Raw genomic sequence first — 17069 nt, 5'->3', positions numbered from 1 at the left:
AAACCTATTCGACCCATTTGCTATTGGTCTGTTTACCAAAATCAGAGGCAAGATTGAACCATTGTCACTGGTCGGACATTTGCCTCGAGAGATTTCCCGATTTTGCAAGTTCTTTTTTGAATATGGGGGCAATATAGAAGCATGTGTGTGTGACATCGAATTTCGTCGATCCCCATTACCACAAGGAGGCTTGGAGATTCCTATTACCTAACAGTCATGCAGAACAATGAAAGTTTTAGGATAGACAGCAAAATGCAGGCATTCGTGACGGAATACTACGTAGAACCTGAGAATATCCCGAATGAAATTGTACAGGATGAAAATGAAGACATTTTTGATTTTTAATTTTACCAGGACAACTAAAAACATATGTCAATATGTATATGCGTTAATAAAACAACTGATTTGCATAACCAACAATGAATGTCTCATATTATACTACAAAGCTTTTCGCGCGGATTATATTATCTCTCATATTATACTCAGCGCTGCGCGAATTCTAGTACTGCGCGAATTTTAATACAAGTAAGGTATTAATTTTTTAGCCAAAAGGAACAATCTTATTTGATTGTTTAGACAGATTAAACGATGGCGGTCATGCAAGTAAACAATTAAACCTTTGCAGTTTGTTTTGCTTATGAAAACTTAAAACATAGTTTGATTATTACGAAATACTTTTTTCACTCAGTATTTAGCTACAGGATTCCGGACCGGGGTCATGCAACGTAAAATTAGAATTTGACTGCAGGAGGATTCCCAAGTGCCGTCAAATCTTGTTAAATTCCGCCAGCTGCTACAGCCAATCAGATTGCAATAAAAAGAGATTTTGCGTATCGTATAATTTTACTTGCTTGTCATTTCTTTTTGTATAGATGGAATCAAGAAACGTAAGAAATCTGTTTAACATTCGCTTAATGTTTAATGTGGTTCGAAAGAAACTTGCTCAGTTTTTTATCGAAGAATGGAACTCTCGTTACAAAGATAGGTATGGAGAATGGGATGACACAAACAACAGTGGCAAAATATTTTACCAACTTGAACAACGTCCAATGCTTCCTCAAACAATAGCAATGTATTTTCGCGATGGAGACACCAGTAAATGGGACTGTACAATATTATTTCATGCAATACTTTTTTCAAATTCAATTGGAAATCATCTTCATAGAAAAACAAGGAATGCTTTAGATGAACTTCGTCGTGAAAGAAACAATTACGTACATTTTAGTAGAAGCGAATGCTCAGATGATGATTTTGATGAAATAGTCTGTATCATTGAAAATTCATTTGAGCAATTGCAATTTTCTCTCGAAGAAATCATTGAAATAAAGGCTGATCGAAGCAGTTTTAATTCATTTCAAGCTCTTCCTTCTAAATCTAATCATTTTCTCGTTGAACGCACAGAATTACGAGATCAAATTATAAAAGATCTTGAAAAATTAAGGAATTATAACAATAATGAACTGACATATTTCTACATCTCTGGTAATCCTGGCAGTGGTAAATCTCAACTTGCAAGACAGGTTTGTGAAAAAATATTTTGTGATTGGAAAAATAAAACTTCGTTTGTAATGACTCTCGATGGAAAGAATGAGGAATCTCTTTTAAAAACTTACTGTGAACTTGGATACCGTTTAAACTGTGACAAAAATATGATTAAAAAATTTGAAGATGACAACTGTTCCATCACAGACAAACTGACAAATTTGCGATCGCTCGTATCCACACGATTAAAATTCTGGCAAAATTGGTTGATCATTGTAGACAACGTGGCACAGCTTGGAAAAATTTCTTCGTTACTTCCCCAAGTAGGTGATCCCATGTGGACAAATGGACAAATCATAGTAACTATCCAAAACACAGATGCCGTACCTCAAGACGATAAGTTTAACAAACATATTTCTATCAGAAGTGGAATGAATGATAAAGAATGTTGTCAGTTGTTGAATTATTACACTGAAGATGAAAATGCTAATGATCAATTGTTGAATGAAATATCGCAAGGATTGGATCGTCAACCGCTGGCTTTGGCTGCTGCTGGTTATTATGTCAGTCTTGTAAGCAGAGTAAATGGTTCATTTACTTGGAGTCAATATTTAGTGAAATTATCTTGTGGAGAGCAAGAAGGCATGGACGCCACTTTTGTTAAATTTAATTCGGTATATCCTAGAAGTATGTTACAAGCTTCACTTTTAGCTGTCAGACAAAATGCTAAAGAATCCTCAATATTGGCAAATGTTATTAACTTTTTTTCCGTGATATCGTTTGATCCTATACCACGTGACATTGTTGTTTTTTATGTTCAAGAAATTCATCCCAAACACTCAAAGAAAGATATATGTCTTTGTTTAAAGGACTGCTCATTGTTCTTAAATTCAGAAAATAATGACATTAGTCTACACCGCATTGTTCACAAAGCAATTATTGTTTATCAATCAGAACATTCAAATGAAGAACATGAAATGGAAACTAACCTTGATCAAGTATCTAAAGCACTTTACATGTTTAAAGAGAGAGATGACGAAATCAAATTAATGCCACATCTTGAAAAAATTGTTCAATTATTAAAGACCAAGAAAATAAAAATCGACATGAATACTTTACAAGTTTTCAAATATTTTGTTGACAGATTAAGACATTTTAGAAAATACGATCTTGCTCTAGAACTATTGGATAAATTTAAATCAGAAGAATCTAGTAGTGACAAAGCTTGGTATTTTAGTGTCCTCGGTCTTTTATACCTTGACACTGAGAAGTATAGCGAAGCTAAAAATCATCTTGAAAAGGCTCTGGAAATTCGAAAACAATCGTTAGGTCAATATCATGTTGATGTTGCTGATTCTTTAAACAATCTTGGTTTGGTGTTTGAAAAAACTGGAAACTACGAAAAAACTATAGAGCTTTACGAAAAAGCTCTAGAAATTCGAAAACAATCGTTAGGTCCAAATCATGTTAATGTCGCTACGTCTTTAAACAATTTTGGTAATGTGCTTGAAAAAACTGGACACTACGACAAAGCTATAGAGTTTCACGAAAAAGCTCTGGAAATTCGAAAACAATCGTTAGGTCCAAATCATGTTGATGTCGCCGCGTCATTGAACATTCTTGTTTTGCTGTTTGATAAAACAGGGCAACACGACAAAGCGATAAAGTTTTATGAAGAAGCTCTAGGAGTTCGAGATTTGAAGTTGCTAGGTGAGGACCAAACTATTGTTACTGTGTCTTTGAGCAGGTTTGATGCGATGTACGAAGAAAATTAAAATACTGATAAAACGAAAAAAATTGTGAAAATTCTATTAAAGCTCGGAGTAAATTTACAGGTCCAAGTCATGCTCATATTTTGCCGTCTTCAAAATATTTTGGTAAGTTTGTTTAGGTATTACACAACATAATGTGGGTTGCTCAATTGCGATGAGGAACTAAGGACGTAAATAATTTTTTCCTGTAAGCATGGCTTCGGAGAAATATTATTCCATCACAAAATTATTTGGGTTTATTTTTTGGCATTTTGTTCGCGCAAATGTGACAAATTTTCAACCAACTATAACATTACAATAATTATTCATTTGCAATTTTTCATATTAACAATTTTTTGGAATATATTTACTCATACCCTATACTACTCGGTTTTTTAAAGCCGTCTTTCTCAAAATCAAATTCATATACCTTCAAGGTCACGTTTTTCATTGAGCTTACATGCTAGCAATAAAATATAAAATAATTCCAGACTTTTCTTGAAGCTAAATCCATCAGTAATTAAACAAGTCTAAAAAATATGTTTGTTTACAATTTTCTTTATTGACCAGGTTGCATAAAATTGCATAAAGTTGTAAGTAATAGCTTCCTCCTCCTCTAAACAGACAGCCAGCATCAATAAACTCGATAAAGTTTCTCTTTATAAGATACCTCCCCAACGGAGATTGGCTCACCGATATAAGCCTAATCATTGTGTTTCACATAACAATGTTGAACTAAGGCACGTGCACTGTGCAGCGTATGTTATTGTAAAAATGGCACCATTTCTATGCATGGTGGAATATTTTATGTCATAGGCTCAACATGTTGAGAGCGTCTACAAACATCCCTCAACATCTCTCAAGACAATGTTTACCGCATGTTAAGTGAACGTGTTAAGTGCATTTGTACGTAGCTTAAAGCAGCCATACAGACAATATATCAAATTATGTGACAAACCTTTTTTTTCCTCGTCCTTGCTGTTTTCTCAGGACTAGTTTTTTTACTCGTAGCTATATTTTTTGTCAGCAGAAATGATGTTGTTTGAAATTGTGTCGTCTAGATAATACAACCCACTTTTCAAGTGTTCGTTTTTAACTTACATTCATACCATGATTTTTTGTTTTGTTTTTTTTTTTGTTTTAAAAAACGTTTGGTGTTTCCTTCATGAAGTTTGTTTAGATACATTTATTTGTAATATTACGCCTGATGAAAGCTGGTCCATTACATGAAAATAATGGGCGCTTGCAAGGGGGGAAACCACCTCTCAATATTTCCATAGACTTGAAAATATCAGTTATATAAAACTGAGTGTAATATATGTATATGAAATTTTGGAGGTACATGTTTTTTGCTCTCCCAATTAAATCCGTTCGGCGCGCTACTATACTATAATGAACAAAACGAGATAAAAGATATAGTTTTTAAAAGCTACTAACCGAAACTTTTCAATTTACTTGTCTTATTTCGTTTTGAGCATTAGCTGTAATTTTTTTATTAAATTACGGAATAGAAATACACATGCAGATTGTGTGGATAAAATTTTTAAATATATTTTTCTTAGAAACCACAACTGGTGATGATTTTATTGCCGAAGATGTTGTAATTTCTCATGGTGTTGAAAATACAAAACAAGGTACGTCTTTCAATTCTATTTTATTTTATACATATTGCAAAATCTAATCATATTTGTTTCGTATTGTATGACAAATCAAGTCATTTGATTGTTATGTATTTGTTTTTATGAAGATTTATTTTTAATAATCTGGGGCTGGGTTTTTTTAAAGCTGGTTAACGCAGCCCAGGGTTAAACATTCCTAACCCAGGATTAATTTTTAAATCTGGGTTAGTTAGCATTGCTTGAAACTAGGTTATCTTAAACCTTCGGTTAAAACAAGGGTTAACTTAAACCCTCCTCGCTAGGTGGGTTGAATTACTTAACCCTAGGTTAACATATTATTTTCGTGATTAAAACAACTCATGACAGAATTTGCTCTTCATTTCCCATGTAAATTATCCTCGTTGCAAAAGACGATATCGTTTACGTAGACAAAATACTAAAGGTTTTTACGACATTCAGCTAAAGGCAAGAAATAAAATTTGGCAGAAACGAAATATATTGTATAACAAATCTAATTCTTCAAGCTTTATTTAGATAAGCAGCAAAGCTGTGCAATTCATCTACAACAAGTTGTAATTGCTTTGAGGTTCTTTGCTTCGGCACTCTCGTATAAGACGGATAAGATGTACAAGATAATCGAATTGTTGATAAATCTGCAACGGCGCTAACATTACAACTGCATTGAATAGACCTAGGAATCACTTTAAAACTGGCCACCATCAATTGATGAAAAACTACGTAATCGATAAAATCAAAACAACTTTTTTGCAAGCTGGCTTTGCTATTGGTTGTGCTGATTGAACTCACATAGTTAATTGACCTTATTTGGATTTGCCTGCTTTTTAACCAAATGTTAGTTAACCCAGCGCTTCATCCTGCTTTGAACAACCCAATTTTAACCCAGGGTTAGCCAACTTTAGGTTAACGAATTGAACCTAGTTTAGTTGCTAACTCTAGGTTAAGTTAATTGGCTTTTGAATAATCGGCCCATGATGTATACATGTTGAATTTTCGGACTCCAAACGATCGTTTATTACGTATGTTCAATAATGTATCAAAGACTTAAATTTTGCTTTTGCTAACGGCAAATAATTTCGATGTACTGTGCACCAGACGGCAGTGCTCAGCACAACTTGATAAGGTCTTTGTTTACCTCAATAAATACTGCGCAGCAGCAAAGTGGCGCAACTCTTTTTATAAAGTGGTCAAATTGACTACATTTCATCAGTTGCATTGAAAAAAAAGTATCATAACAAATAGACTAAAACGTTTTAAAATAAATCTTGATATAATGTACACCATAGAGATCAGACTCTGCATTTTAGAAGTGTTCAGGTTAGACAATCTGTGTTAAAGTGCTTTAATCTGTTTTAACCATGGCAGTAAAATTTTGTCACTTCACAATTCGTACTTGAAGCACATTATCAGTCAGTTGAAATTAAGATGAGACATGAGGTGTTAATGACATCATGCAATTTATTTTTTCAAAGTAACGTTTAAATGTATTCTGCTTGTTTAATCATAAAAACTTCTCAACAAACTATCCTTTGGATATACTGTCATACTTCACGTTTTGCATCCAGTGGCGTAGCTAGCGAAAAACATTTGGTCGGGCTTACAAGGCGCCACCATGGTTGGCGCCGAGCGAGAAAATTTTCCGAATTTAGACTCGCTAGAACGTCGGAAACGGCTATCTTAGAAAGCAAATGCGTGGTATTTATGCAGGAAATAGAACTATTTTGGTTAATTTAAATTGCCGAAGGATCTTATAGTAAAGCAGAGAAACAGTTCAAAAATAGTTGCAGATATGTGATTTATTTTCTCAACACCACATACATAAATAAATACCTATGTACATCTTGCAAAGAAACTTTGACAAAAGAACCGAAAAAGGCTCAGATTTGTCATCAACAACTATCAAAAGTTGTGATGCCGTTCATTGTCGTGCTGAAATGACAATCATCGTTGCCTGCATTAAAAAGTTCCCGGAAAAATTCTCACATGCCATGGACGTAAGACATCATCAGCTTGCTATCAGCCATATATGAATACCTATTTGTATAAGAAAGCAAGTCTTCGTGGTTTTTCAATGAACTTCTTTACTTCCTCATCATGCAATGTGTTGGCGTCTTCTTTTTCTGACAGTATGTCTTTGTGAATGGTAATCCTGCATAGAGAACTAAAAGGTCCTTGGCTCATAGTATTTCTAAGATAATTTTTTACCCTCTTCAAACAAGAAAATGACCTCTCAACTGAAGCACTTGTAATTGACAAAACCCCATTTATCTTTAACAGTTTTAAAACTTCTGGAATACTACATTGAAGATGGAACTGAAAAATATATTTCAATAGTTCATCGAATGAATCACGGTGAAAGTCTTTATCTCTGTAAATAAAACAAAGTTGGCTAACTAGCATTGGTATGTCAAACATATCACCATAAACCTCCTTTAGAAGATTTATCTTTTCTGAGGGCACTTCACCTTTCCACATCTTAAACACCCTAGGGTTAACAAGGTCTAAAATTCTAAAACGTTCCATTTCCTGAAATCGCTCATTCAGCATAGTCACAATTGTGTCAAGAATTTCAAAATACATTTGTTTGTAATTATGCCGTTGGTCATACCTGGTTACTGGTGGTCCCACTTTCTCAACAGTCAGGTCATACACCTGACAATATTCTGTATCATTTCTCAGAGAAGCAACAAAGGCCTTGAATCTCTCAACCCTACCTCCTCCATAATAAAAGTCAGTGTCCTTGTCTTGCAAGATAGAATAAAGTATGGATAACTGCTCAAGAATTCTCTGGAAAACAAGTAGCAAGAAACAAAACAAGAAGCCATTAAGGTAGACAAGTAAACCAGTAACCTTACTTAACGTTTCATCATCCCAACCTATTGGATTATCAGTAAGATTTTCAAATATGTCTATCAGTTTCTCATAGTTAGAATGCAAGACATTGATGACATGAGCCCTATAATACCATCTTGTGTCACCAGGACTAGGACACTCAAGCCTATGGGATGATAGTAAAGCTTTTCTTTTGGAGGAATTGCTAGTAAAGGTGCAGAAAGCACTAATATTAACAAAGAAAATCTTAACAGGTGAAATGGAGGATGCAGCTTGACATAATACTAGATTTAGTCTATGGGCAGCACAGTAAACAAATTGAGCATAAGGGTAATCCTGCTGAACTTGAGCTTGAACACCATTGAGTTGACCAGACATAACAGATGCACCATCATAAGTCTGTCCAATAGATTTCTCTTTCACATTATTATATTGACTTAACTTACCCTTAACCACTGATGATATAGCAGTTGTAGTCCTATCACAACTAACATCAACAAACCGAAGCTGTCTTTCAATGACACTTTCCTCTTTGTCTATTCGAACAATTACACTCAATTGTTCTTTGGTAGAAACATCAGTTGCCTCATCAACCTGTATACTTAAGAAAGCGTAGCAATCTATTTCCTTTAAAATCTCATCCTATATTATCTTATCAAGACAATCAATCAAATCATTCTGAATATCAGGAGAGACTCCAGTAAACCGCCCTCCCCCAATCGCCTAGAATCCATCTTGGCAAAACTTTCAAGTAGCTCTCTATAATTTCCCCTAAACGCAAGCTCTTGCCTAGACAAGTATAAAACAGCTTCTGTTATGGTTTTCAACATTTCCCTGTTTTGCCTTACCTCTTCGTTATGACGCTGAATCTCTTCACGTCTGGCTTGTGACATGAGACAGTCGACACGAGGCTGAAAACCGTAGGTCCTCCAGGTCTTGTAGGCACCCATGTGCGATTTTGCCTTCTCATGCTTCTTACAATCGGATAGAAAATTCTTCATGTTTTTGAATCCCGTCTGCGTCCATGAAGATGACGATCCAGGGCAAAACAAAAGACAAGGCCATCAGAACAATGCATTCTTTTCTGAGCTACCACAAAGCCAATCTTTCTTCGAGTACCAACTTTCCTGAAAGCTTCTATTGCCTGTAGTCGCTTGTAAATTTGGAATTGGCCGCCGCTTTACGAGTATATTTTGCTCGCCTGATTGTCGAACAGAAAATGCTGTTGAGCTTTTGTAGTTCACTTATTATATCGATTTCATTAGCGGAAGCCATTGTAATGTAAGTTATCACGATTTCCAAACGTATATTTCGAAAGCTCAAAATTCAAGTCACGCTTTTGAAAATGAGCCCGACTAGATGTTGACAGTGTTGCCACTCACTATTTTACAAATTCCCAAGATTTTGAGCAAAAAGTCCCAAGATCCTTTGAAATATCCCAAGATCTCCCACAGTCGTTTCTGGGGGACCCCTTTGTCATGGGTACACGATTAGCCGCACTAATGAACGCATAATGTAAGGACTGGAATGAACTGATTTTTGTTTTAATTTTAATTTCATAAAAATCGATAGTTTATATATATAAGTGTTGAAATGATCAAATATAGTTCGTGAAACACAACAGTACATAAAAAAAGTCAAACATGGTGATGGTTACATCGTTGAAACAGCCAAATCGGCAACATGCTAAGTGCTAACCAGACCCTATCTCAACAGTCTCTTCGTTTACAATGTCATAAACATCAGTCACATTTTCTTCCTGTTCCTGACGCTGACAATGTTTCTTAAAGTACTCCCTCCGACAATGACCAAATTGTACGTCTTTTACAAGTTTCGTAGACGGCTCCCATGTGTAGCAATGCGCACCTTGTCGAGCTATAGCTTGTCTTGCAATTAATCTGTTCCTCAAAGTTGAACAATGTAGGCGGTTGGTTTGAGGAGTCTTTATCATGTTAACTTGGGAAAAAATTCTCTCGACACAGGCAGATGAGTGAGGCAAAACGAACAGGTTGCACATAGAATTTCCCAAACGTTCAAACTTTTTATTGCCGTTACCATCTTTAATAGCTCTGATCTCATCCCAAAACTGTGTTGGGGAATTAGTCTTGCCTTTAAGAGAGTCTGTGGCATATAACAATTGCCTCCACTGATCATCAAGTTCATCCAATTGATCTTCAGACACTAAAGACGGAAAATGGTGTGCTAATACCGCTATCGAGTTTAATGACCGCCTGCTGGATAATGCCTCTGAAGGGTTGACTGCTGATAGCAAAGCTAGAACTCCATCACTTTTGAAAGAAAACCTCTTCTTTATTTGGTCACATAACTCAACGAGAAAGTTACGGCAATCGTTTCTGAAACGTGGATGTGGTTTCTGAAACTTGGCTACCCAAAGACTGTTGGGTGCACAGGACTGTACATCTTCCTCCAAGATGAATATCGTTGAGAGGCTTGTATAGCTTTACGTCATTTGGATCAATCTCGTCCAACGGTGTTTCTCGTACGACTTTGTCGTGGATAAATATGGCCAAAATGCTTCTATACTCATCCTATATAGAACTGTACAGTATGTGCAGCTTGAAATCTTGAGCCTGAAATTCAGCATTTAATCTGTCCACTTTTGACAATATGTAATTTAGGAATGCCATAATATGCTTGGTTCCATTCGTCTTCATGGTTTCATAGATCTTGACTGCCCCGTCTACACGATCACATGGAGACTCAGATTGAAAGAAAAGTTTTAATGCATCCCATTGCTCTAAAATTCAGGCAACAACTTGGCCTCGGAGAGCCACCTCGTCTGTGAAAGCTTGAGAACTTTATGACGAGGCGCTTCAACAATATCTTGTATGAGACGGAACTGGTGTTGTCGCCGACTGCTACGGGAAAAATAACAGCAGACATCTTTTACAAATGCTTCCAACCATGAAGGTAGGCGACAACTTGCATAGTGTGCGCAGAGAGCAAAGGAGTGACAAATGCAACCAAAGACAAATACACCAGGTACATCTTTTTTTAAAAGAGCCTGAAAACCTCCATTTTTGCCCATCATTGTTGAACAATTGTCGCCAGCAAAACCAACAACATTACTTTGTGGTATGGCTCGTTCTTGAAAAAAGTTATTAACAGCCGCATACAATCCATCAGCAGTGCCGTTTTCTACTTCAAGGGCAATCAATAAAGCATCAATCACTTTCCTTTCATGGTAAAATCTGACGACAACAGCAAGAATTTGGGAGACTGAAATATCTGTGGATTCTTCTACGATCAGAGAAAACTTGTTTTTCTGACAGATTGCTGATATTGACTCCACTTCCTCTCGTGCAATTCCTTCTTGAACAACATATGATGCCTTTGTTCTTTTTAACTGCATTTTTTGAGCAATTTTGCTGTCGGGAAACATTTTTTTCATTAACTCGCTGAGATGATCAGCCTGAAGAAAAGGCGTTCGGTGCTCAGCTAGAAAACCAGATAACAAAACTTCAGCTTTTGCTGTCATTTCGTCAACATCTGGCCCTGTTTGCTTTTGAAAAAACTTGCTCACTTGCAAAGTATTTTGCTTGGCTTTATAAGCATCAGTATGTTTCTTTGTTGCTTTATGTTTCATCAAAGCCGACTTGTTGGGACCGTTGAATGTATGTTCACACACTTTGCATCTCACTGTGAATTTATTTCCAGGATCTTTTGAAATCCAATCTGCTAATTCTGGTTCTTTTAACCAAGCATCGTTGAACAATTGCTTGTACCATATTTTATCTTCAGGTTTTGCTTTTTTTCTCGATAGACGATGATCATTCTCATCACTTCAGTTGCTTTCTTCGTCATACATTTTACTTCTGAAATGGGTATGCACTGTAGTGTTTTGAGCTCCCCACCCAAATGAAGCAAAACAAGTCAAGTTTACCTCAGGCTTGAATCCTCAGAAAAAGGCCGCCATTTTGTTTTTACAAAACCATACAGGAAAAAGTTTTTTGGATGTTCAATGTTCGCGTTCAATACATTGAGTTGAACAAGAACTGGAGGGAACAAGGGGCCTGGACCCGGTTGTCAAAAACATGGCGGTGATGGCAGATTTTGGTTGTCAAACTTCCACTTTAAAAATTATTTTTAATATTCACTCCCTCCTGATTTCTACTGTTCAATAGTAAAGACAACCAAGAAATGCAATACCAAATCAGGCAATGAAAATCAGGCAAAGAACGGCCACCATCAAATGGACTTGCTCGATATACTTCAATAAATAAGAATTCATGTTCATTGTAATAAAAATACCTCAAAATCCTATAGAAAATGGGCAAATTTGACGATGTGAATTCTCAAAGTTGCACAATAAAAAGAAGACTATTTACAATTTTCATTATTAATTATGTAGCATTAAATTGCACATTTATTAAACGATCTTCTAAATTCTAAATTTACAGAAAATTACAATTTATTTTGAGCTCTCTCTTTGCTAAGTATACTAGAGAATACCTCTTCAGTGTGAACATCATTCAAAAGTCCACAGAGATCATTTTGTAGCTTAGAATTAAATTTTGAATACTTTTTACTTAGAATTGCATTTTAAAAGTTGCATAGAGCATAAAAGTTGCTGTATCAGTTTTTTTTTCTACTAGAAAATTTCCCAAAATAGATAAGCAAATAACGTTACTAATCGCAAAACTTAAATACAACGACTTTATTCATTGATTTGAATAAATTACTCCCACTGATCTCAAAATAAATAAATATAATTTTTTGCACTATATTAGAAGAGCAAATAAGTCCACAAATCTCATTTATGATTCAAACTGTGTCTTAATTGATGATTGTCAACTGGCTTAATGACCTCCATTAAAAAGCGGACGTGAATCAGACCAAGCCACTTACGACTTAAGCCTCCCGATTGAGCGAGAATAACGCTGCTAATGAATAATCGCTCACAGAACTCAATGGCTGTATCATGTTTGCTCAAATACTGTAGCACTGACCATTGTATAGAAGGCCAAAACTACAACTTTTAGTGCGGTGGGGGAGGGGTGTTTAATTACGCTGCTGCTGAAATATCGCTTACAGAATTCAATGACTGTAACATATTTTCTCAGTTATTGTAGCACGGACCACTATATAGGTGGCCGAAATTATAACTTATATATGAGTGGAAGAGGGGGTATTCATATCTTCAATTGTAGTCGACTGATATCTTGTGAAAGCCAACGTAGTCTACATTAAACATAATACAAATATAGTTAAACAAACAGACCAATAAATTGACAGGCACCATATGGAAAAATATGAAATTGATATGAAAATTTGTTGTGAAAGCTTGGAAATATTTTGCTCAATTGCTCTTTTTAACTTTATTTATAAGAGATCTCCAAAGGACAGTTCTGTTATACGAGAAAATTTTTCAAATTAGTAAAACGCGATTATGGTAGCCAAAGACAATTGGAATGTTCTGCATCACACATAAAATAGAAAAGTGATGTTACAACATTTGAAGCCGGAAGTTCGATCATTTGCTTGCATCGTTCGTGTGCTTATCTTGTCAATTAATTTATACTTTAGCACTACAACATCATGATTTCTTTCACATGTTTCTGAAACAGATAGGAATTTAGGAAAAGGACTGAAATATATAAGAATTTAAATCGCTTACTTTTTTTGTGGTGTTAAAAATTTATTGAATTGCATGATTCCTTTTCTACCTGAGTAAAAATTTCATCAAACCCGAAATTTTCTCGAAAGCAAAAACCCGGACACAATAGAAACATGACAGACAAATTGTTTTTTGTAAATAAATCATCATAAGCTTAATAAAATAATTAAAAACTGCAAAAACCATCTTCAATTTGGCAAAAGTAAAACAATACCAGCAATGTTACACGAGAATAAGAAAAACAGGAGGTAGGGCTTGAGTTAGCAGAAATAAAGATAACGAGGTTCACTTTACCAAGGTGAATAAGAGAAATAGTACGCGTCAGATAATTTAGAGTTAAGGCATAAAATGCCTATTAAGCGAAAATGTTGCAGCCTGTGTTATACTTTTATTGAACAGAAATTTTAATATTACAAAGGAATTTCTCTACTGACTTATGCGTATCTCTTTTCGTTCTCAAGATATTGAAGCTTTTATTTTGTCCGATTCATCTAACTTGTGACGTCACATTGCATAATGAGAACTAGAATTAATTTACTTCAACTTTGCAGACTTTTTTTTCTTTGTGATGTGTTAATGATATAACATACTGCCAAATATTATCAACGTAAAGTTTTCAGGAAAATGAAGTGTATTTAAAACATTGCAGAGACTCATTTTGCATGCAATATGATGTCACAAGTTAGATAAATTGGTAATAGTAAGGACTTCACTTCAGTATTTTTAGAATGAAAGAGTCATACATAAAAGGTTTTAGAAAGCACTCTGTCATTTCAAAAGTTCTGGTTAATGTAAATATAAGTTAACTAGCAAAGTTTTCGTTTCATTGGCACTTTAATGATGCTCAAAGAACGTTTCAGAGAATAATTGTTGAGTTTTCGATGCTGATCGAACTTCAATGTTCATATTTGGCATCAATCATTAGATAGTCTATCTAAAAGATGAGTGTCGAGAATGGAAAGAAAAATTAAATGAAGCTTTTTTGTTATCTTTTGCTATAAACAAATTTTTATACTCTAAAAAATATGATCTTAAAATTAAAATTTAATATTTTCGAAAAACGTAAGGTTATTTACTAAAAAAATATATGAAATTACTGCAGAAAGAAGTTTTTGTGATTAATTGTATGGTATAAGCTAACCTCAAATGTCACCTGATTTGATTGTACAATTAAAGAACTTATGATTTGTCTAATGGGTGTTGACAAGTTTTTTCAAAAATGTGCGGTAGCTAATAATATCCTTTCCTGATTGGGAAAGTTTAAGCTATTTTGACGTATTTATTTCGTTTCTTTCACCCTTAAATATAATATTTTATCTAATTTTTTTAGAATCGGTGTTGCAAGAGTGGAAATACATTGATGAATCAACGAAACATAGAGAATTGTTTTTAAAATTGATTGAATATGGACGCAATTCCGGTGTTGAGGTTAAAGTGGTGGGCAATGTACGAGTAATTTTCTCAAAAGAGTTTTGTATTGGCGAAGGAAGTGGTGCAACCCGTGTTTATCTTGGACTGGGTAAGGATGGTTACGGTAAAGCAGTGAAACGAATACATCAAGATAGATACAAAGAGCTTGCGCTGCAGGAAAAGGAAATTTTAAATCAATTCAACGCAAAAAAATCGAAATATGTTGTGAATTATTCCTTCTTAGAAGAAGATACTGGAACGGAGTACGTCTATTTAATATTAGACTTATGTGAAGAGTCGTTGGAGAGTTATGTGAAATCTACTTTGGAAGATCTTCAAAAAGTTGTTCCCAAAATTCTCAGACAAATTTTGCAAGGATTAGCTGATCTCCATAGTGGCGAAAATCCTATTATTCATCGGGACTTAAAGCCCAGCAATGTTCTCCGAGACACACAAGGCAACTTTCTGATAGCTGACTTTGGCATTAGTCGAATATTGAAGAAAGGTTCTACGACACATAAAAGCAGTCCTAACAAAGGAACGGAGTATTGGATTGCTCCTGAATCATATATAGAAGATGAAGATTCCGTTGATAAAGCGCGTTACAAAAGAAGTTCTGATGTATATGTAAGTGTAGGAATGTAAAAATTTGTAAGTTGTAAAGAAACTCAATGTTGTCAAATTGCATTTTGATGTAACGCTTTTTATTATTTTAGAATGCAGGGATGGTAGCTTATTATGTTGCAACAAAAGGGAAACATCCTTTTGGAATTCAACGGTATAGACTGGACAACATGCTAAATGGAAACCCTGTTGGTTTGAAAGAAATCAAAGATGAAACACTAAAGGACCTTCTGTCATGGATGTTAAATCTAAAACCTGAGAACAGACCATCGGCTAGCGAAGCATTAAAACATCCATTTCTTGTATCGGATCACGAGAAATTTGATTTATTATGTAATTTTGGAAATCTTCAGAATTAAGATAAATGATCCCCTGTGTAGTGTTGTTCAACAATTGAATAGCGAATCCTCAGATTGGAGAAGCCAAATGGATAGTGATGTTTATATTTATTTGGTGAATGGAAGGACCTATAACTCTTCATGGACATTGCTTAAGACTTATTCGAAATATTGACCAGCCTTGGAAGGAACAAACAAAACGAAAACGAAAACCATTTTATAAGATTGGGGATTATAGGGCGTTTTTCTCCGAACATTTCCTAATCTCCCTGTTCGGGTACATGCTGGTGTCAGGTCAAATGAAGAATTGAAAAACAAACCAGAACTCAAGAACTTTTTAAATTTTAATAAAAGCGAACTACACCAATAAACTATTTAGATACAACAGAACCTGTTGGGGGTAAAAATGTAGCTACTAAGAAATCATTGATACTGTAGAAATCTTATTTAATAATTATTAAGAAAAACAGTTTCTACGACGTATTTAGATGATATTTCACCCCATTGCAGATGAATCTATAGCCTGTGGTATTCATTGATGCAATGTATATATTTAATTTTTACTGTAAATTGTTTTGGAAAAAGAGTGAAGGCGAATATGACATTAAAAGTTAACTTTTATGCTTGGCTGCACTGATAAATTTTGCTCTACATTCATCCAACATAATAAACTCGTATACGATAAAAAAATGTATTTCTGAAATTATTATAATTAGTAAAAGTCTGGCCTTGGTGTTTTGGGCTCTTGGGAGTTCTCTATCGTATAAAGCTGACCATTAGAAGTTGTGCATAATTCCATAAGTAGAATCTTTTGTGTTTAACCATCTCACACTAATTACGTAGCTGTCAATATAAAATAGTTGAATTAAATGACATTTTCATGAGATTGAGTGATTGACAGCATTTCGTCTAATAATTTGTATATGGACTCAATATTATTTTAATTAGTTTTATAGAAAAAAATTCATAGTTGTCATCATTTCTGATATTTTGCTTATTTCATGCGCTGTAACCATGACAATTATTTTGTGCCTAAATCCATACAACTAAAATGCAAGTGCTATGTATTTAAGATTTCTTAAATGAATGTTGAATATACACCTAAATACACGTAAGGTTAACTACGGCGCTCTCTATTGCCTATATTCTAAAAACTCTCTCACACTCACATTCACTACGTAAAGTTTCAAAATAATCTTATAACTGCTGCAAGACCTTGTGTTTACTCCACATATAGAAAATAGTGCAAAGTTATGTTGATTTTATCATCCTAGATCCCATATCATCTGGTAGGTATCCGCACATTAATGTCATATGAAAGCACTCGGTAAAGTTGTGTGATAGTTTTACTTGAAAG

The 17069-nt window shown here is 34.7% G+C and overlaps 2 protein-coding genes across 2 annotated transcripts in view; both read left to right on the top strand.

The window, feature by feature from the left end:
- The window catches only part of LOC124448486, a 113217-nt gene extending 110389 nt beyond the window's left edge, over positions 1-2828 (top strand). Inside the window, exons 5-6 of the mRNA XM_046999503.1 lie at positions 873-2070; positions 2759-2828. Coding sequence (XP_046855459.1) covers positions 873-2070; positions 2759-2811 — 1251 coding nt within the window. The 3' untranslated portion in view covers positions 2812-2828. The remainder of the gene's footprint in view (positions 1-872; positions 2071-2758) is intronic.
- A 144-nt stretch (positions 2829-2972) lies between these two features.
- On the top strand, positions 2973-16402 carry LOC124448491 (serine/threonine-protein kinase/endoribonuclease IRE2-like; the record flags this gene model as incomplete). Its single annotated transcript, XM_046999509.1, has 4 exons — positions 2973-3192; positions 4796-4867; positions 14671-15377; positions 15467-16402. Coding segments are annotated over 4 exons (1266 nt in total), but the record flags the coding sequence as incomplete, so codon positions are not given.
- Positions 16403-17069: the final 667 nt, after the last annotated feature.

The sequence above is a fragment of the Xenia sp. Carnegie-2017 genome, unplaced genomic scaffold (assembly GCF_021976095.1).
Source record: "Xenia sp. Carnegie-2017 unplaced genomic scaffold, XeniaSp_v1 HiC_scaffold_23, whole genome shotgun sequence".
NCBI lineage: Eukaryota > Metazoa > Cnidaria > Anthozoa > Malacalcyonacea > Xeniidae > Xenia > Xenia sp. Carnegie-2017.
This window is presented reverse-complemented; position numbering and strand designations above follow the sequence as displayed.